Raw genomic sequence first — 20,108 nt, forward strand, 5'->3', positions numbered from 1 at the left:
GGTACAGAAGGAACACAAAATCCTTCTCCAGGTATAAAACATTCATATAATACATATATTCTCCTCATTAGTGTTCAATGGAACTGCCCATTTCTTAAGTTCAAAATTGGGGGGGATCACACTTCATGTGGAGGAGGTTTGGATAGAGCAGATTTAGCTGTAATGGGTCTGAGGGTTCGGGGGCTGTGGATACAGTGATGATGATGATGATGGGGATCTGTGAGTAAATTGGAGAGGGAACAAAGAGCTGGGTTACATGGTGTCTCTATGTCTGTGACCAAGTCATTCTGTAGAACTGTCCCCTCAGAGTTCAGATTGGGGGATTAGAGACTTGAGTGGTGGTCAAAATCTCATTGGTCGGTCCAGTGGGTGGGCTATTGGTCTGTGTGTTGCTTTTCTTTGCAAGGGTTGGATTGTGACATCCAAGTCTCCCATCAGCCTCCAGGTTAAATGAATGTCGGCTGTTCCCAGTCAGGGTTATGGTATTAGGCAGGCAAAACAGTTCATTCCTAGAAGCAAAGAGAGAGTCCCAAGTCAGAACACGGCAGTGCAGAGACGCCAGACACAAAGTCACCATTCCCCTAGTTATATGAGATGGGCATGAAATCCACAATGGAACCAGTGTACCACTTTCTAATAACAACAGAACATCTATGTGCCTACTCAGGTGTCATCAATCCTTGTGCCAGTCCATATAAACCCTCACATTTTGCCCTTCCTTGCTTAGGTTCTTGGGACTAGCCAGTCTGGCTGTCTTGTTTCTGGGCTCAAGTGTCTGTGCGGTCCCACCACAAAATCATTGGACCCTTTAGCACACAAGCAGCCCATGGCCCTTCAATTGGACAGATCAACCTTCATGGAAGAAGCAATGATTGATCCCATTTGCAGCAGTTACCCTTTATTATCCATCAAGTCCTAGTGGGTTCCTAGTGGGTCTAATGACACTTTAGCACTGGCTAATGTTACACATGCTCTTACCTGTCCTTCAGGGGCATCTCTGAGACACAAAATGTGCCACTGATTTCCGTTTTACCCTTCCAAAATCTGATTATTGATCCAGGATATCTCAGAACTGCTGTCTGTAGCTCACACAGAGGAACATCATGAGCAAGGACTGTCCGACCCTCAACGTGACCATTAGGGCTGAAATAAGGGGGAGACAAAATAACTGACATTGATGACGTAACAGCCGAGGATACAGGTGGAATGTTAACGTGGGACAACAAAATAAAGGCAACCTTTCCATTAGTCAGATCTCAGAGAGACTCCTGGGGAGAATCTTACATGGAGACCTTGGCTTTGCTGCTGGAAGTCTCGCTCTTCAGTTCAATCTCAATGGTGATGGTGGAGTCTCTTGGCTCTGTCAGGGAGAAGACCAGTAGCATGTGGTGGGCTGGGGAAGGAGAGAATTCACTGTCAGCTCTGGAGACTAAAACAACAGATTCACATCATGGAATATATTAAAAAGATGTGATGGTGGTTGGGGGCTGAGGGGCACCAGTTATATTTTCTAACAAGAAATTCTTCATTCTATTCTACATTTGTCCTTTCTTGATTTAATTTTGACAACTCTATGAGGGACCTTTGCCTGACATGCTCCCTACTCCCTCTCCTTTTCTGCTTTACCCGTCTCTCAACTATCTATTGGGTTCCAGTAACATGTAGGTACTAATCAGTCATTATCCCCGGGCTACAATATATTAACTCTTCTAACTCCAACTAAGGCTTCTTGTCTTTAATTAATCTTCTATAATGTAACCCCTGAGCCTCCCTCTATGGTTCACTTTCACCCCAGGCACAAGGAGACACTTCATTTCTGCCACATTACAGGGGCTTTGCCCATCACTCACCACAAAATGGGTCTTTGGAAGTGGTCATCAGAAACACTTGGGCCTCCTGTGAGATGATCTGTGTCCTGGGATTGGCCAAGATTTCCTCTCGGGCTTAGGCAATGGGAAGGAGACAAGTAAATGGGTTAGTAAGTGGGTCCTTCCCCATAGGAGCCTGTTACCCTGCTCACCTCCCAACCCGGAGAACTAAATACTATGGAGCATCACCAGAAGGTTCAATATGTAAAATGTATCATTCAAGTCAGGGTCATTATGTGAAAAGATCATTATTAGGAAATTAGAGGACTACAGTAACAATAGAGTCTTATACAAGGCTGAGACTACAAACTACTCAATTGACACCTACACAGAAAAACGGGGACATAAAAAGTAATATTAATTGGCCTTTAATGTAATGATTCTTAATTCTGAACAATGTATTTATGGTAGAGGACACAAAGTCATCATACCTATGCGGGGGCAGGCCAGCGGGGAGGAGACGCTGCAGTTCACACATTGGCCACTGAGGAACTCCTTGTAGTTGGGACATGGAAATCCAGTGAAGGAGCAGATTCCCCGCAGGGCGGTGATATATATTGTGACTGAGCGCATGTGGTCGCAGATAACAAATCCATACACTGCAGGGGCAAATATCACACCCAGGTCACAAAGAGAAACTCTCTGTAGTAGGGTTATACAGGTTCCCTCATAAGACTCATTTATTAGGGGCTATTTACATACTGCCCTGTGGCAAGTAGTAGTAGTAGTAGTAGTTACACCCAGGGCAGGAGGGTGTCATTTCTAATTACACAATCCGTCCCATAGAAGAACTTATAGTTTTAGATGGATTTATAGAGATTGGTCTCTTTTATCGAGGAGGCTAAATCCCCCTTAATCTTCATTATCCCCTTGCAATAAACCTGATTGAGAGACCCCCCCCACATGAAGCAAGGGGGGCCCCAGTGCCAAATACAAATGACCCAGTGTTAGTTTAGCTCACAGTGACGGACAGACGGACATCCAGGCTGGTCTCGGCCTCCATTGATGAAATAGTCAACGTGTCCCACGGGGATGCTGATACCAAAGCCTGGGATATCAAAAAAGGATAGGGGGGAAGTAATGAGCCAATTATTTAGTAATTACCAACGATAGTCATGAGGGTCACCCTAAACAGACCATTGGTCAGTCCATGAGGCTTCCTCCTGTTGAGGATCTACTTGTACCAATGGTTGGGCAGAAAGGTTAACCTGCCCAACTATATATGTGTCATGACTGCTTACTACTCAGTTCTTTGGCCGCACCCCAGCGTTTGACCAATTTATTGGGCCAAACATAGGCAAACAAAACAGTCATTGAATAACAGCAGCCCCCATGGATTTAGATTGCCCAACGATCCATCCATCAAGCTCAACATCAAACAAATAAATCAATATCAAAACTACCCCCAACAGTTTCCATCCCACAAAAAAAGCCCCCCGAGATAAAGCAGTCCTTACTGTCAGTATCTGTGTGTATGGCCTCTACGAATATTGCGTCCCTGGGGTCCAAGCGTTCCTCTGGACCGGCTTTCTTAAATTTGTAGCCTGCAGGATCCAATCCTGGGGCACAGAGGGATCATAATGAATTTATGGGAAGTAATTAAAAAAATACAGTCATTGGCCCAAACTTCTAGTGAAAACCTTCCAATCAGAGCCCAGGGAAAAGTGCAGGAATGACTACTGGTTAGTGGAATATCTTCAGGGGAACTCCATGATCATTGCGACTTATCCTGCTACTAGAGCCGTGGCTCCCCAAATGTGACAATGGCCCTTTGGGGAGGGAAGGGGTGGGGTATGAAGGCCAGTTAGGGTGACAGTTGGGGAGTATGGTCATTTGCTCTTCTAAAAACACCTGAGAGCCCAGCTTGAAAGTAAGATATAACAACATGTTATTGTATTCATAGATTGGATGTTGTCATGTTATTCACTTCTTGTCTATTGCTAAATGAAATAAAATATTTAATAAAAAGTAAGCTATGGTGAGATATGAGATGAATATGTATATGTAGATATGCTCCCCTAGATATGGCTTAATGACTGATACTCCAATATTTCCACTTGAGCCCTGCCCAACAGATGGGCCTTCAAAAAGGGTCCCTCCCAGAGGTTGGACATTTAAGTGAGGCACCTTTTTGCCCCACAGTTGACTTGCCATTGGCTCATCATTGCCCCTTACCTGTGATATGTCCTATCCGCCCACCAAACATCTGCCCCACAAGTCCAGCCGCATGTGCCCCGAGGCTGATCCCAATCATATGCAGAGATTCCTCAGTGACCCCCAATTCCTATGGACACAGGAGAGAAGCCAGTGGAGGGGGAGGCAGTACAGGCAAAGTAACCCCTGCTAAACTTATTAACACCCCCATTCCAATGGTTACATTTAGACCCCATTAATTACCAGCAGGCGGTTTATGAGTTCCGCTACTTTATTGCTGAGCCTCGGAATGTTCTCCACTGCCTGGTTGTACTTGGCGGTTGAACCAGAAACCCAATCTACTGCCACCACGTTGGCATCTACTGCACCGAGTAGGGCATCCACCATATCATCTATCCATGAAGGCTTCGTCCCCAAGGCCCTGAGGATAGACAATAAATGGACTCTAAATGCCACATCTGCCCCAAGGTTCTTGAAACTTGTTGGTTCTTAGGAGCACTTGTGGGAAGAGTGAAGAGTATTTAATCAGGTTCTCCCTCCCAGAATCCCTGTATAATGAGATATGGGCAGAACCTGTAACATCTCTTTAGGCCCTTCTACTGCTCAGGGAGGGAGAAACTAAGGCAAAATCATATACTGGAAGGACACAGATTCAGTATAAAGTCCATTAAAGGCAAAGTTGACCATATCTTGGAGGACAATCGGACAATTTTAATTAGCATAAGAAAGCTATCTATGAGAATTTGGTCTTCAACTGACCTGAAACCATGGATCAGGATCTTGGTGGCCCGGCTGGAGTTGAAGGGTGAGTCCTTGATACTCTCGGGCTTACTCAAGTTAATAAAGTGCCCACAGTTTTGGTTTTGGAAGGTGAATAGCAGAAACTGGACTTGGAGTTCATTGTCCTGGAATATCCCAGATGTCTGGAAATCTGAACACGTGAGATTGGAGTCCTGAGCTTTAACTGGGAGGAAAAAACCTGGATTCGGAACAGGAGAGCACAGATCTGTAGAGCTGACACCATCACACTCTTATTTAAGGAAAACATTATGGCAGCTCCCTCCCTCTTTCTTCTTATGTACAAGTGTACAGAGAAGGAATTATGCAGCATTGGAAAATCATAGGAAACCACCATGAATATTCCTGTTGCAGAGGTGATTGTGCCTTTATAGTGCCTTCCCCCCTCAGGTGCAGGTGATATGGGGGCCCCGATAAGGATTTCTGATGAACACTATGGAGTCTTTGTCCCCAGAAATCAGACCAATAATAATATTTTTGTTATAATATTGTATCTATCCTTGACCAGGTTATTAAATAATGATACCCAAGTCTTCTTACCTGCCCAAGTAATCAGAACCAGGCTGACTGTCCACTGGAGCAAATGGTGCCTGGTGCTCCCACTCCCTGCCATGCTCCTCCGAGTCCCAGTACAGATTTGTACTTAAACCTTCTCAGCTTTACAAATCCCACAGCAGATCAGAGTCCGGCCCTCTCAGCCCAGAGTCCAGGAAACATCTGAACAGTCTCTTTGTTTCTCCTCTAAACCCAAACAGCAGAGAAGCATCAGAACTGGCCTTGAGCAGTTATCCAGCTCCCTTCCTCATCTCATACTCATTATTCAGTGCAATTGTTCAGAATTGTTTTGCTCATAGTCATCAGTCAGGATGTTGTTTGTGTGGACTCTGGACCTGAATCCCAATGACTCCCTCAACCCGAGGTTTGGTCTTTCCTATCCCCCTCCCATCCCCTCTCATAGCCTGATCAGTGCCTAAATGAATAAATACAGACTATATATACCTGGCTTGGGAGTGACCCACTCCCGTCATTGCTTCTTATTGAGTCCAGAATACAAAAATCAAAACCAGAAATCAGTGCCTGGGTCACTTTTTGCTGAGTCCAAACCCAGAAATTGGTTCCAGGCCTAGGAGAGACTTGGTTACTTGATGGCGTCTTACTGATCCACAACCCAGAACTCCCTGCCCAGGATTAAGATAAACCTACTACCTTCATGGTTTTTTACTGAGCCCATGCCACAGATAGAACTTGGGAATTAATTTGGTGCTTCTTACCAAAGCCAAACCCAAAAATTGGAGACCTGGTCTTGGAGAGACTTGATTTCTTACAGAACCCCAACCCAGAACTCCCTGCTCATGCCTTGTAGAGACCTGCTTACATCTTGGCTTCTTACTGAGCCCAAACCCAGAAATTGGATGTCAGGCCTAAGAGTGACCTGCTCCCTTTATGGTTTCTTGCTGAATCCAAACCCAGACATGCCCTGGCCCAGGAGAGACTTGGTTCTTTTGATGGCTTCTCACTGAGCCACTACCTGCTCCCTTCATGGGTTCTTGCTGAGCCCAAACCAAGAAATAGTCTGTCTGGCCTAGGAGAGACCTCCTCCCTTTATGGTTTCTGGCTGAGCTCAAACCCAGAAATTGGCTACCAGACCTAGAAGAAATGTGCCCATTCATGGTATTTTGCTGAGCCCAAACCCAGAAATGGGTGCCCTAGCCCAGGAGAGACTTGGTTCTTTGATGGTTTCTCATTGAGTCACAACCCAGAACTCCCTGCCCAAACCTAGGAGTGGCCCTCTCCCTTTATGGTTTCTTGCTGAGCCCAAACCCAGAAATTGACTACCAAACCTAGCAGAGACCTGCCCCCTTCATGGTTTTTGCTGAGCCCAAACCCAGAAATTGGTGCTCTGGCCCAGGAGAGACTTGGTTCTTTGATGGTTTCTCATTGAGTCACAACCCAGAACTCCCTGCCCAAACCTAGGAGTGGCCCTCTCCCTTTATGGTTTCTTGCTGAGCCCAAACCCAGAAATTGACTACCAAACCTAGCAGAGACCTGCCCCCTTCATGGTTTTTGCTGAGCCCAAACCCAGAAATTGGTGCTCTGGCCCAGGAGAGACTTGGTTCTTTGATGGCCCCTCGCTGAGCCACAATCCAGAAATCCCTGCCCAAACTTAGGTCTGCTCTCTTCATGGTTTCTTGCTGAGCCCAAGCGACAGATATAACTTGTTATGAATTTGGGGCTGTAGGTATCAGGGACTGAGCCTGATCTAATTCCTGATACCCCTCAGTGTTGTGCAGTAATGTGACAATGTTATCCCTGTCCCCTAGTCAGTCCCTTGTCCCAGCCCTTGTGCAAATACACAGATGTGGTGCCATTACAATTGCACATGATATTGCTCTGGGTTGTTTGTACTGAAATGACCGCGGATCACAGATCAGAATCTAAAGTTCAGGAGCTCGGACTGTTGATCAATTTGTTTGCAGACCAAAACTAAACACATAAAGTTCTGCTTAGGGTTCTGAGATGCTGAGTTGCATTAATTGCACTGAATCCCCCAATCAATGGTCTTATTAGGAGCAACTGACTGAGAATTCTGGGTGTTAATCATTTGCACTGATGTACACCCCCCCAGCATCTTACCCAGGGCAGCCATCAGGGGGGGGCAGGGGGAAGAGTTGTAGGGGGCCCGAGGGTAAGGGGGGCCCGGCCACGCCACACTTACTTGATTAGACGGGCCCCCCATCTTTCTGAGAGCTGCTGACTTCGGGAAGGCATGGGCGTTTAAGGGGCCCTGTCCACCAATTTTCTTATAATGTGTGTGGGGGGGGCTGGCCACGAATTCTGGCCACAATTTTTTTTTCTCATGTGGGGTCCTAGCCAGCAATATTTTTTAATGGCCCTGGCCATAAATGTTTTTTTATGGGGGGCCCTGACCACCAATATCTTTTTATTTTTTATTAACATGTGGGAACCCTATTTATTTTGTTTTTTTACTATGTGGTGGGGGGCAGACCTGTGGGGTGGGGAGGGCGGTCCTGTAGGTGGGGCTTGCGGTGGGTGCAGCCCAGGGGGCCCAGGAAATTTTGTCGTATGGGGCCCTGTGATTTCTGATGGTGGTCCTGATCTTACCCTAAAGAGGGGATTTGTAGAAGTGCCTCTTGATTAGATTCAGTCTATTTGGTTTCTTTCTTCTGCTCAGTATCTTAGGGACTGTGGCCCCTATACTAATTAGCTGAACAGTAACTGTCTCATTCATTGGCTGCTGCTTCTGGAACCAGTTAGTATGGCAGCTCCAACCAGAAGATACAGATAAATAATTACTTTCTAACAGTCGATCAAACTGCCTTTAGCAGAAAGCTTGCTCATTGGCTGCTGATTTTGGCACATAGATAATGCAATAATGGTGAAAAGTAAATCCATTAAAGACAAAACCTGCACCCATTAACATTACCTGAAGCACCCTCCTCCCTAAGTACATACAGTCTCCCCCCAGCACTTACCCAGGTACAGAGCTCTGATTCTCTGTACTTCCTGCTCCTGGGCTGTTCTCTTTCCCATGGTCAGACAGGAACCTCCCCCTGGGTAAGTGAATCCAATCTCCCCCAGTACTTACCCAGGTACAGAGCTCTGATTCTCTGTACTTCCTGCTCCTGGGCTGTTCTCTTTCCCATGGTCAGACAGGAACCTCCCCCTGGGTAAGTGAATCCAATCTCCCCCAGTACTTACCCAGGTACAGAGCTCTGATTCTCTGTACTTCCTGCTCCTGGGCTGTACTCTTTCCCATGGTCAGACAGGAACCTCCCCCTGGGTAAGTGAATCCAATCTCCCCCAGTACTTACCCAGGTACAGAGCTCTGATTCTCTGTACTTCCTGCTCTGGGGCTGTTCTCTTTCCCATGGTCAGACAAGAACCTCCCCCTGGGTAAGTGAATCTCCCCCAGTACTTACCCAGGTACAGAGCTCTGATTCTCTGTACTTCCTGCTCCTGGGCTGTTCTCTTTCCCATGGTAGATGGAACAATTTGGTTCTGTATCCGTTGTCTCTATCCAGCTATTTACCTACCCATGATCTATATACATAAAAGCAAAGAAGTGGCCAATACTTGAGATTATTGTATGTATTTTGTTTATATGTTCATAGCACAATTTAGCACTGTCTGTAACAATAAAACTATACAATGTAAATGTAAGAAAGGAATATGTTCTGTGCAGAATAAAAATAGTGAGAATCCAATTTTGAGCACTTTAATATTGGGGAGCTCAGAGCACAGACAGGCAGACAAATAGGGGACCCTAGAAACTTGCTGATGAAATAATTGTGCAGAACTATAGGTTCCACGTAGGATGCTGCCACTTTGCACAGTGATTTGTCTAAACTGGAAAACTGGGCAGCAAACTGGAAAATGAGGTTCAATGTTGATAAATGCAGGTTATGCACTTTGGCAAAAATAATACAAAGTACTATAAATATTTATCCAAGATATATGTCCCAAGGCTCAATTAAAGTTCAAAATTGAAAGTTTATTGGATGAGTGAATGAGAGGAGGGGACCATAGAAGCCCATTAGGGAAGAGAGAAGTATTTTGGATTTTCCATTTACAAACACGTTTGCCATTAGGTCTCAACTAGAAATTCGACATTAAATGTTACACTGAAATAGAACAGGATTCGTTCTTTGATTCTGCTGAACTCTGTATATTTTAGAGCAGACCAATAAAGTTGAAAGATTAGTGATGGGTTTTCACCATCGTTTTCATAACAGAACATATTAGTGCAAAGTTTCTAAGGTATTTAAATTGACTGTATTTTATTGATTGTAACATGTATAGACTTAGTTTTTATATCATTAAAATGCTGGAATAGGATGTTACTGGAATTATATCTGAATTAACAATGAATAACATAAAGTGCAGGATCTGGTACTGTTTCCCTGTATTGGCATAATGCAAAATTGTATTCAAGGGGGTTGGATGTACCTCTTTGGTTTTTGAGTAAAATGGGTGGGATCACCTGGGTTTAAATTCTGTGTTGAATATACTACTGACAAATAGACCTATGACTATGTACCGGAGGGTATGAAACGCGTAAGGTGGGCCATTTGGGGTCACTATGTACTATTTTAATGTGACTTTCAATTTTTAACTTTAATTGAACCTTGGGACATATACCTTGGATATATATTTACATATACATATTGTCAGTTTCCCAGCTGCCCCCAATCATGTGACTTGTGCTCTGATAAACTTCAGTCACTCTTTACTGCTGTACTGCAAGTTGGAGTGAGATCACCCCCTCCCCCCAGCAGCCAAACAACAGAACAATGGGAAGGTAACCAGATAGCAGCTCCCTAACACAAGATAACAGCTGCCTGGTAGATCTAAGAACAACACTCAATAGTAAAATCCAGGTCCCACTGAGACACATTCAGTTACATTGAGTAGGAGAAATAACAGCCTGCCAGAAAGTAGCTCCATCCTAAAGTGCAGGCACAAGTTACATGACTGGGGCAATTGGGAAACTGACAATATGTCTAGCTCCATGTCACATTTCAAAATTAAATATAAAAAAATCTGTTTGCTATTTGGAAAAATAGATTTCAGTGCAGAATTCTGCTGGAGCAGCACTATTAATTGATGCATTTTAGAAAAAACATGTTTTCCCATGACAGTATCCCTTTAAGAGGGATATAAATGAGCTGGAGAGAGTGCAGAGACCAAGGGGCAGATTTATCAAGGGTCGAATTGAAAATTCGAAGTTTTAAATTCGAATTTTGAGTTTATTTTAGTGTAATTTGACTAGGGAATAGTTCAAATTCAATTTGAATTTTAAAAAAAATCTGAAATTAGAATTTTTAAATTTATCATGTACTATCCTTTTAAGAATTTGAATTCAACTATTTGCCATTTAAAACCTACCAAATTGGTGTTTTAGCCTATGTGGGACCTCCTACAATCAATTTGGCGTCATTTGGTGGACTTTTGAAAAAAAATATTTTAAAAAAAAAATTTGGGGTGAAAAACCTCGAATTTGCAGCTCGATCCTATTCACCTGTTTTTAAAAAATTAAATTTTTTAAATAAATTTCGATTGGTTGTTTTTTTTCATATTTCGAGTTGATGGGAGTTGACCCTTGATAAATCTGCCCCAAAGTGCAACTAAACTGGTTAGAGGAAGGGAAGAGTTAAATTATGAGGGGAGACTGACAAGGTTGGGGTTGTTTTCTCTGGGGGAAAAAAGGCGCTTGTGAGGGGACATGATTAGACTTTACAAGTACATTAGAGGACATTATAGACAAATAGCAGGGGACCTTTTTACCCATAAAGAGAATCACGTACCAGAGGCCTCCCCTTCAGACTAGAGGAAAAGAAGTTTCATTTAAAGGAACAGAGTAGGGGGTTCATCACAGTGAGGACAGTGAGGTTGGGGAATGCACTGCCGGGTGATGATTCAGTTAATGACTATAAGAGGGACTTGGATAATTTCTTGGACAGACATAATACAAAGGCTATTGTGATACTAAACTCTAGTTAGTTTACAGATATATATATAAATGTGTGTGTCAGTGTATAGATAGTTTGCTATAGATATAGCTGTATATATGTAAATAAGACAAAACGCAATGTTCCAGCCATATTAATTTAATCCTAAATGTTATGGCACCTCCTGACCATATGGATTGTGCCACAGTGTCTGGGGAAACTCTAGAGGGAAGGTACATATCTCCCAGAATGCTCTGTAAGACCCAGAACATGGGGAAGATAAGAGAAGCTGGTGCAATCAGTGGGCAAACTGTGAATTCCCACAGTATCAATACAAATATACAGAGAAGGAATGTTCTGGGCACACAATAAGCTATACCCCTCATACTGCACTGTCTAAGGGAATCAATATGGCACCTCCCTCCTCCCATATGTATAAATACAAATATACAGAGAAGGAATGTTCTGGGCACACAATAAGCTATACCCTCATACTGTACTGTCTAAGGGAATCAATATGGCACCTCCCTCCTCCCATATGTATAAATACAAATATACAGAGAAGGAATGTTCTGGGCACACAATAAGCTATACCCTCATACTGTACTGTCTAAGGGAATCAATATGGCACCTCCTCCTCCCATATGTATAAATACAAATATACAGAGAAGGAATGTTCTGTGCACACAATAAGCTATACCCTCATACTGTACTGTCTAAGGGAATCAATATGGCACCTCCCTCCTCCCATATGTATAAATACAAATATACAGAGAAGGAATGTTCTGGGCACACAATAAGCTATACCCTCATACTGTACTGTCTAAGGGAATCAATATGGCACCTCCTCCTCCCATATGTATAAATACAAATATACAGAGAAGGAATGTTCTGGGCACACAATAAGCTATACCCTCATACTGTACTGTCTAAGGGAATCAATATGGCACCTCCTCCTCCCATATGTATAAATACAAATATACAGAGAAGGAATGTTCTGGGCACACAATAAGCTATACCCTCATACTGTACTGTCTAAGGGAATCAATATGGCACCTCCTCCTCCCATATGTATAAATACAAATATACAGAGAAGGAATGTTCTGGGCACACAATAAGCTATACCCTCATACTGTACTGTCTAAGGGAATCAATATGGCACCTCCCTCCTCCCATATGTATAAATACAAATATACAGAGAAGGAATGTTCTGGGCACACAATAAGCTATACCCTCATACTGTACTGTCTAAGGGAATCACTATGGCACCTCCTCCTCCCATATGTATAAATACAAATATACAGAGAAGGAATGTTCTGGGCACACAATAAGTTATACCCTCATACTGTACTGTCTAAGGGAATCACTATGGCACCTCCTCCTCCCATATGTATAAATACAAATATACAGAGAAGGAATGTTCTGGGCACACAATAAGATATATCCTCATACTTTTCTGTCCATATATTGGTAGGTTAAGCCTCCTCATGAATATGATATATTGTCCTTGTTATTTTATTACTGTGATTGTATTTGGCCTCTGGCCAGAGAACACACACAACCAAATTCCATTGGCCAGATCTCAGTCACCCATGATCTGATGTTCCAGGTTGGGTGGACATACTGGACATGGAGCAGCTTTATCATCAATCACAGTTTGCGGTTATTCTTGAGAAGCTCCTGCCTTAGGGGGAGCACGGACTCCATCCATCCAGTGGTCAGTTGTTTGCACTGCTCCCAGCTATAGCGCGGCTTGTAGCCCATGTCCCTCTGGGCCTTGCGGTAGGAGAAGGTGAATGGGGTGTTCAGGAGGCGCAGGAGATGGCGGGTAAATGGTGGCACAAACTTCACAAGAGGCTTTAACATGAAACTCATCATTTCTAATAAAAAGGCCACAAAGTAAAGAAGAGGGAAGGGCAGAGCGAGCTTGGGCTCCACCCCCAGTCCCAGATCCTTGCCCAGAGCATGGTTGAGATCAGAGTAGCTGAGGTGGGGAGTGTCATCAGAGATGAAGTAGAAATTTCCTGCCATCTTCTTGGCCCTCTCAGGGTCCCTCATTGCCCGCGAGGCTTGGATGTGAGCCCACGCAACGTTCCCCACGTACACAGGGTTGACCAGAGCTTCCTTCTTGGACAATCGGTGGAAGACGCCACCATTCATTATGGCCTGGTCAAGGTGCAAGAGGAGGAACTGGGAGTTTTCCCCATAGATGTACATTGACCGAAGAGAGCAGGTGATGAGTGTTCCTTCATCTTTAAGGGCCCGCCCATTGGCCCTAAGAACACTGTTCTCAGCCAACCTCTTGCTCTGCCCATAGGTGAAGCTCAGCTTGCTGTTGTACACCAGCTCTTCATCCCCATTAACAACAGGATCCCCCCGCATGTTGGGTCCTACCACCTCCACGCTGCTGGTGTAGACAAAAGAGTGCACGTTGTTCTGCACGCAGGCCTCCAGGAGGCGCTCTGTCCCTTAAAAAAAGAGAATAAAGGCAGTAGTATGAGTATGTGTAGAGTTGGGATGCACCAAATCCACGATTCGGTTCAGGATTCGGCCTTTTTCAGCAGGGCCTAACCGAATCTGAATCCTAATTTGCATATGCAAATTCGGGATGGGTAGTGAAATTTTTTGTCACAAAACAAGGAAGTAAAAAATGTTTTCCCCTTTCCAACCCTAATTTGCATATGCAAATTAGGATTTGGTTCAGTATTCTTTCGCAAAGGATTCGGGGGTTCGGCCGAATCCAAAATAGTGGATTTGGTGCATCCCTAGTGCATAGTAAGGGCCCTCCACACTGTGATCACAGGGTATTATGTACAGAAGTGTAATTGAAAGATGGCGCCATCTAGTGGCCAAACAGATCAATCCACCTGCTGTGGGACAGTGGGAAGGAGAGCAGCCCATGAGCCCAGAGCGATTGCAACTCTCAGGTTGGATAATCCTTACCAGTTACATTAACGGCCACCAGGACGTCCTTGCTGATCTTTCCAACTGTATCAATAATGGCCGCCGTGTGAATGACCAGGTCCACCCCCCGACAGGACTGGAGCAAAAATTCCTGATCCTGAATATCTCCCTGGAGGAGGCTCAGCATCGCCTTTCCCTGGAATCCTGCCAGGAACACGGAAAGAATAATAATGAGTCTTCTTGTCCCCCCAATAAGGAAAACATTTTGCTCCTCCTGGTGCTCAGGTATTTGTTAATATTTGCCAAAAATGAGCTTTATGTACAACACAGGTCTGTTAGATTTACAGGATTTCTCTTATTCATGTTTAATTAACTCTTTATTTCAACATTCAAATTTAAAGGGCAACTAAAATACTTGCTTGTCTGTCTGCTGTACGTAGGGGCTACTGTACTTATCTGCCTGTGCAACGGCTCTGCCCATAATAACACTGAGTTATAACAGGAAGATTAGGTCAATTTCATATATATATATTGTTACAATTTTTTTCTAAGATTTAAATTTTAATGTGTTTTGATCCCTCCCTGCCCCCATATTTCCCATTTGGAGTTCAGTAACCCCAGTTCACCCACTCCCTGAACTGCAGAAGTTGGATACATTGGTTAATAATTGCTGAGAGGCTGTTTATTTCTGTACCAGTCTATATCATTCCTACCATCTCTGCTGGAAAGTTGTTCCCTGTACCTTTCACTATCTTTATTTAAGATCATTGCGGTGACAACAGATGCCGTGTTGGCCAGACTAGGCTCACAACACCAGATCAGATCCGGACCTTAAAGCGGTGGTTCACCTTTAAATAAACATTTAGTATGTTATAGAATGACCAAGTCCAAGCAACTTTTCAACTGGTCTTCATTGTTTATTGTTTATAGTCTTTGAATTATTTGCCTTCTTCTTCTTTTGACTCTTTCCATGTCTCAAATGGGGGGTCACTGACCCCATCTAAAAAACAAATTCTCTGCAAGGCTACAAATGGATTGTTATTGCTTTTTTTTATTGCTCATCTTTCTATTCAGTCCTCTCCTATTCATATTCCAATCAATACATGGTTGCTAGGGTCATTTGGACCATAGCAACCACATGACCGACAAACTGGAGAGCTGCTGAATAAAAAGCTAAATAACTCAAAAACCATAAATAATAAAAAACGAAAACCAATTGCAAATTGTTTTAGAATATCCCTCTCTACACCATACAAACAGTTAATTTAAAGGTGCAGGGACCTGTTTCTCTCACACTGGTGCACATGTATTTGGAGTGGGAATCACTAGGGTTCCAGCCGATGCCAGGGGAGTGCTACTCACTGTCACAGGTGCCCAGCAGGTCAGAGCTGAATTCTTTATCCATGAGCCGAATCTCGGCCAGGTCCCCCTCTTCCTCCAACAAAAGCTGCAGAATCCTGTGTCCCAGGAAGCCACTGGCCCCAGTCAGCAGACAGTGAATCCCAGCCAAGGAGCCGGCCATTGTAACAATACAGTCAGGCAGATGCCCCAGGGTCCAGGTTGCCCGAGAGACTCTCTGATAGGGATATTGGCCCAGTCCAAATGGGAAGAGATCTGGAAGTGAGTAGCATGGGGGGCTCCCTATATTCCACAGATTTCCCTACACCCTCCCCTTATCTGCTGCTTTTTTTTTTGCTGTTTGAAGGTCTTTTCAAGGGGCAGTGAGTCCTTGAGTCAGACATTGTGAAATATTCCTTCCCACTAAAAACCTAATGTATTACCAGCCCCCCTTGAACTTGTTAGAAATACTGGCTGAGTTTTAAGTGAGCAAACCTGGTGGTCCCCCCCCCCAACTCATCTCCCCCTGTACCTTGGAAGAAACCCTATCAGCACAAAGCCCAAAATAAACTGGCCGCAGCTATAATCACAAAATATTCATGTGTTTCGTTAGCTAAACAGGGAAACTGAAATTCCTCTATAGCTGTCCTTGCAGGGTAGATCATTTGAGTCCCAATATACACCCTTTGTTGTGACTGTTTTGTTAGTGAAAGCCCATTATGCACGGGGATTATCTGTGTGCTGGGAACACATGTATCTACTTGGATGGACAAACCATGGAGGAGCTTTAGTTTCCCTGTTTAGCTCAAAGAATAAAAAAAATAAAAAAAAATGGATTTTTCACAAATGCTGCACAAGGGTGATACTGTCCCTTTAATGATCAGCCCAAGACCTATTCATTGCACTCATGTTGCACAAGTGGGTTACTGTCCCTTTAATAATCAGCACAAGTCCTATTCATTGCACTCATGTTGCACAAGTGGGTTACTGTCCCTTTATTGATCAGCACAAGCCTATTCATTGCACTCATGTTGCACAAGTGGGTTACTGTCCCTTTATTGATCAGCACAAGCCTATTCATTGCACTCATGGTGCACAAGTGGGTTACTGTCCCTTTAATGATCAGCCCAAGTCCTATTCATTGCACTCATGTTGCACAAGTGGGTTACTGTCCCTTTAATGATCAGCCCAAGTCCTATTCATTGCACTCATGTTGCACAAGTGGGTTACTGTCCCTTTAATGATCAGCACAAGTCTATTCATTGCACTCATGTTGCACAAGTGGGTTACTGTCCCTTTAATGATCAGCACAAGCCTATTCATTGCACTCATGGTGCATAAGTGGGTTACTGTCCCTTTAATGATCAGCCCAAGTCCTATTCATTGCACTCATGTTGCACAAGTGGGTTACTGTCCCTTTAATGATCAGCACAAGCCTATTCATTGCACCAATAGCTCAATGGAATTGAGAGAAAGCACGCAATGCAGATTAACTGCTAAGTGATTTATTTTTCACAACATGTTTCAGGCTGCACGCCCTTTATCAAGTGTAAAACAAACTGATTATTCACAAACGTTTAAAGGTGTAGACAGGAAGTGAAGTCACACAGGGTGAATACAAATTACCTTAATTAATACGGGTAATTACCATATAGTCACATTTAGTATGAATAAATTACTATCATAATATCCAAACATATGAAAGTTATAAAAAACCTTTAGTGGAAACACTATAGAATAGAAAATTAGTTTATAAAAAACTTTTTTTAAAAAAAAGGTACAAAAATTCAAAAATTCATACATAGTACTGCCCATTATTAGGGCCTGCTATGAAAAAGCTTGATGGTCCTGTGTTAAATATGAAAGGAAGGAAAAGCCCGGTAGTCTTACCAGTAGCCGTACAAATTAGTATATTGTATCTATCTTGAGCACAGAGATATTTATCTGCAAAAAGGAAACAAATACAGCATCAGTTTCAATCATAGGCAACATTGTAACAACATTAGAGAAAACATTTCACACTCCAGCTGTCGTTCATGCCTTTTGGCTGTAGTGTGTCAAGTCTCTTAATCCAATAGGCTTCCCTTTGTAGTAACTTTTTATTAGTGTCCCCACCTCTCTGGGAGGTTTCCAGTTTCCATGCCCCTAAAGTGATTAGAGCTATCCCTAAGGGCCAGTTGTAAGGGCACGGAGGATTTCCTCCGAAGAAGGGAACTATACCTCAGCAGTGGAAACGTTAAAACAACGATTTGTAAAAAGAGGTTATAAAACTAAGGATATAGAGAACTGTGCCATAGAAGTGGGTAATATGCCTAGAAAAGAGCTGCTAACATATAAACCTAAATGTAATAAGAATGTTTTCCCATTTGTAAGTCAATATAACTCCAAAAGTAAGGTAATAGAACGTATCATCCATAAATATTGGACAATACTGCAACAAGATAAAACACTGAAGAGTGTTTTGTTAAATCCACCTGTTTTCAGTTATAAAAAAGGTTCGTCCCTCCGAGATTTATTGTGTCCCTCAGAGGTTAATCCCCCACAAAAAGGAACTCAAAGGTTTTTAGGGAAACCAAAAGTTGGCACATATGCATGTTTAAGTTGTAACTGCTGTTCCTCTATTCAGGGCCGCCATCAGGGGGGGACAAGCGTACCGGGCCCGGGCATGAAGGGGGGCCCGGCAGCGCTGCATTTTTTGAAGATCCGGGCCCCCCTTACGAGCGCCCGAGCCGTACGTCATTCCTCTTGAGTGCCGAATGCGGAAGTGCCGAAAAGCCGAAGCCGATGCGCCGAAAAGACCCGAAGTCACGGAAAAAGCCGAAGTGACGAAGTCACGAAGCGCCGAAAAGACCCGAAGTCACGAAAACAGCCGAAGCCGAAGTCCTGAAGCAGCGCAAAGACTCGAAGTCACGAAAACAGCCGAAGCCGAAGTCCTGAAGCGGTGAAAAGACCCGAAGTCACGAAAGGAGGCGAAGTTGAAGTACTGAAGTCATGAGTTCAATTCTACTGAACACCAGTTTGTGTTTTTTTTTAATCCCCTGGCCACCAATGTATTATTTTAATATTCTATAGGCCCCTGCCACCAATCTTTTTTTTAAAACTTTTTTTTGGGGCCCCAATTTTTTTTTTAACTCGTAAGGGGCCCCTTGCCACCAATGTTTTTTTTTTTTAAAAAAAATTAATTTTCTTTTTGGTGGCCCCAAATTTTTTTAACTTGTAAGGGGGCCCCTGCCACCAGTTTTTTTTTTTTCAAAAAAAAAATTTTTTTTTTTCTAATTTTTTTTGGGGCCCCAATTTGTTTTTAACTTATAAGGGGGCCCCTGCCACCAATGTTTGTTTATTTTTTAGTTTTTTTTACATTTTTTTTGTTGGGGCCCCAAGTTTTTTTTAACTTATAAGGGGGCCCCTGCCACCAATGTTTTAAAAAAAAATTTACATTTTTTTTTTTTTGGGGCCCCAATTTTTTTTATAAGGGGGCCCTGACCATCAATAGCTTTTTACAACTTGTGTGGGGGGGGTTACTTTTTTAGCGAGATGTCTGTGTGGTCTTTTAACTGCGATGTGGGCGGGATATGGGGCGGAGCTTGGTCGTCACTGTGGGCGGGGCCCAGGGGGCCCCAAAAATTTTGTTGTACGGGGCCCCGTGATTTCTAATGGCGGCCCTGCCTCTATTATTAAAGGAGACGCTATGCGACATCCGACACAGGGGACCCCAGTTAAGCTGAAACACTATGCCACATGTGACACAAGTAGTGTTATCTACCTGCTTAAGTGCCCCTGTGGTCTAGTGTAAATTGGCCAAACGAAAAGACCCATAAAAACTCGGATTAAGGAACATAAGGGTAACATCTGAAATTTTAAAAAAGGAACAGCAACAGACACTACGGTGTCTAGACATTTTAATTCTGCTTATCATAACCAATCCCAGTTAAGGTGGGCAGTCGTGGCAGTAGTTACACCCTCCCAGAGAGGTGGGGACACTAATAAAAAGTTACTACAAAGGGAAGCCTATTGGATTAAGAGACTTGACACACTACAGCCAAAAGGCATGAACGACAGCTGGAGTGTGAAATGTTTTCTCTAATGTTGTTACAATGTTGCCTATGATTGAAACTGATGCTGTATTTGTTTCCTTTTTGCAGATAAATATCTCTGTGCTCAAGATAGATACAATATACTAATTTGTACGGCTACTGGTAAGACTACCGGGCTTTTCCTTCCTTTCATATTTAACACAGGACCATCAAGCTTTTTCATAGCAGGCCCTAATAATGGGCAGTACTATGTATGAATTTTTGTACCTTTTTTTTAAAAAAAGTTTCTTAAAAAAGTTTTTTATAAACTAATTTTCTATTCTATAGTGTTTCCACTAAAGGTTTTTTATAACTTTCATATGTTTGGATATTATGATAGTAATTTATTCATACTAAATGTGACTATATGGTAATTACCCGTATTAATTAAGGTAATTTGTATTCACCCTGTGTGACTTCACTTCCTGTCTACACCTTTAAACGTTTGTGAATAATCAGTTTGTTTTACACTTGATAAAGGGCGTGCAGCCTGAAACATGTTG

At 43.2% G+C, this 20,108-nt stretch overlaps 2 protein-coding genes across 3 annotated transcripts; both read right to left on the bottom strand.

Annotated features, from left to right (window-relative positions):
• Window positions 1-41: 41 nt before the first annotated feature.
• pla1a.L (phospholipase A1 member A L homeolog) lies at window positions 42-5,444 on the bottom strand. 2 transcript variants are annotated; one of them, XM_041581390.1, is made up of 11 exons: window positions 5,361-5,444; window positions 4,782-4,986; window positions 4,266-4,443; window positions 4,044-4,152; window positions 3,326-3,427; window positions 2,830-2,916; window positions 2,300-2,467; window positions 1,851-1,943; window positions 1,285-1,393; window positions 979-1,143; window positions 42-509 (listed from the first exon to the last, which is right to left on the bottom strand). In XM_041581390.1, exons 1-11 carry the CDS (start codon window positions 5,431-5,433, stop codon window positions 311-313), a joined length of 1,488 nt encoding a protein of 495 aa, XP_041437324.1. In that variant the 5' UTR covers window positions 5,434-5,444; the 3' UTR covers window positions 42-310. The 2 variants fall into 2 exon arrangements, with proteins under 2 accessions (XP_041437324.1, XP_041437323.1); XM_041581389.1 differs by having other exon boundaries at window positions 4,782-5,001; window positions 5,361-5,443.
• Window positions 5,445-12,724: 7,280 nt separating this feature from the next.
• On the bottom strand, window positions 12,725-15,788 carry hsd3b1.L (hydroxy-delta-5-steroid dehydrogenase, 3 beta- and steroid delta-isomerase 1 L homeolog). The gene is given in 3 exon segments (NM_001096285.1): window positions 12,725-13,758; window positions 14,234-14,398; window positions 15,557-15,788. Coding segments are annotated over 3 exon segments (1,143 nt in total). The 5' UTR covers window positions 15,717-15,788; the 3' UTR covers window positions 12,725-12,940.
• Between the last annotated feature and the right edge of the window lie 4,320 nt (window positions 15,789-20,108).

The sequence above is a fragment of the Xenopus laevis genome, chromosome 2L (assembly GCF_017654675.1).
Source record: "Xenopus laevis strain J_2021 chromosome 2L, Xenopus_laevis_v10.1, whole genome shotgun sequence".
Classification (NCBI taxonomy): Eukaryota; Metazoa; Chordata; class Amphibia; order Anura; family Pipidae; genus Xenopus; species Xenopus laevis.

Excerpts from the sequence above, each read along its gene's own strand:
- pla1a.L (XM_041581389.1), bottom strand. The coding sequence starts at position 5,433 with ATGGCAGGGAGTGGGAGCACCAGGCACCATTTGCTCCAGTGGACAGTC. Across the intron at positions 1,144-1,284 it reads AGCAAAGCCAAGGTCTCCAT|CCCTAATGGTCACGTTGAGG; the intron begins GTAAGATTCTCC and ends CCCTTATTTCAG. Across the intron at positions 510-978 it reads GAGATGCCCCTGAAGGACAG|GAATGAACTGTTTTGCCTGC; the intron begins GTAAGAGCATGT and ends CTTTGCTTCTAG.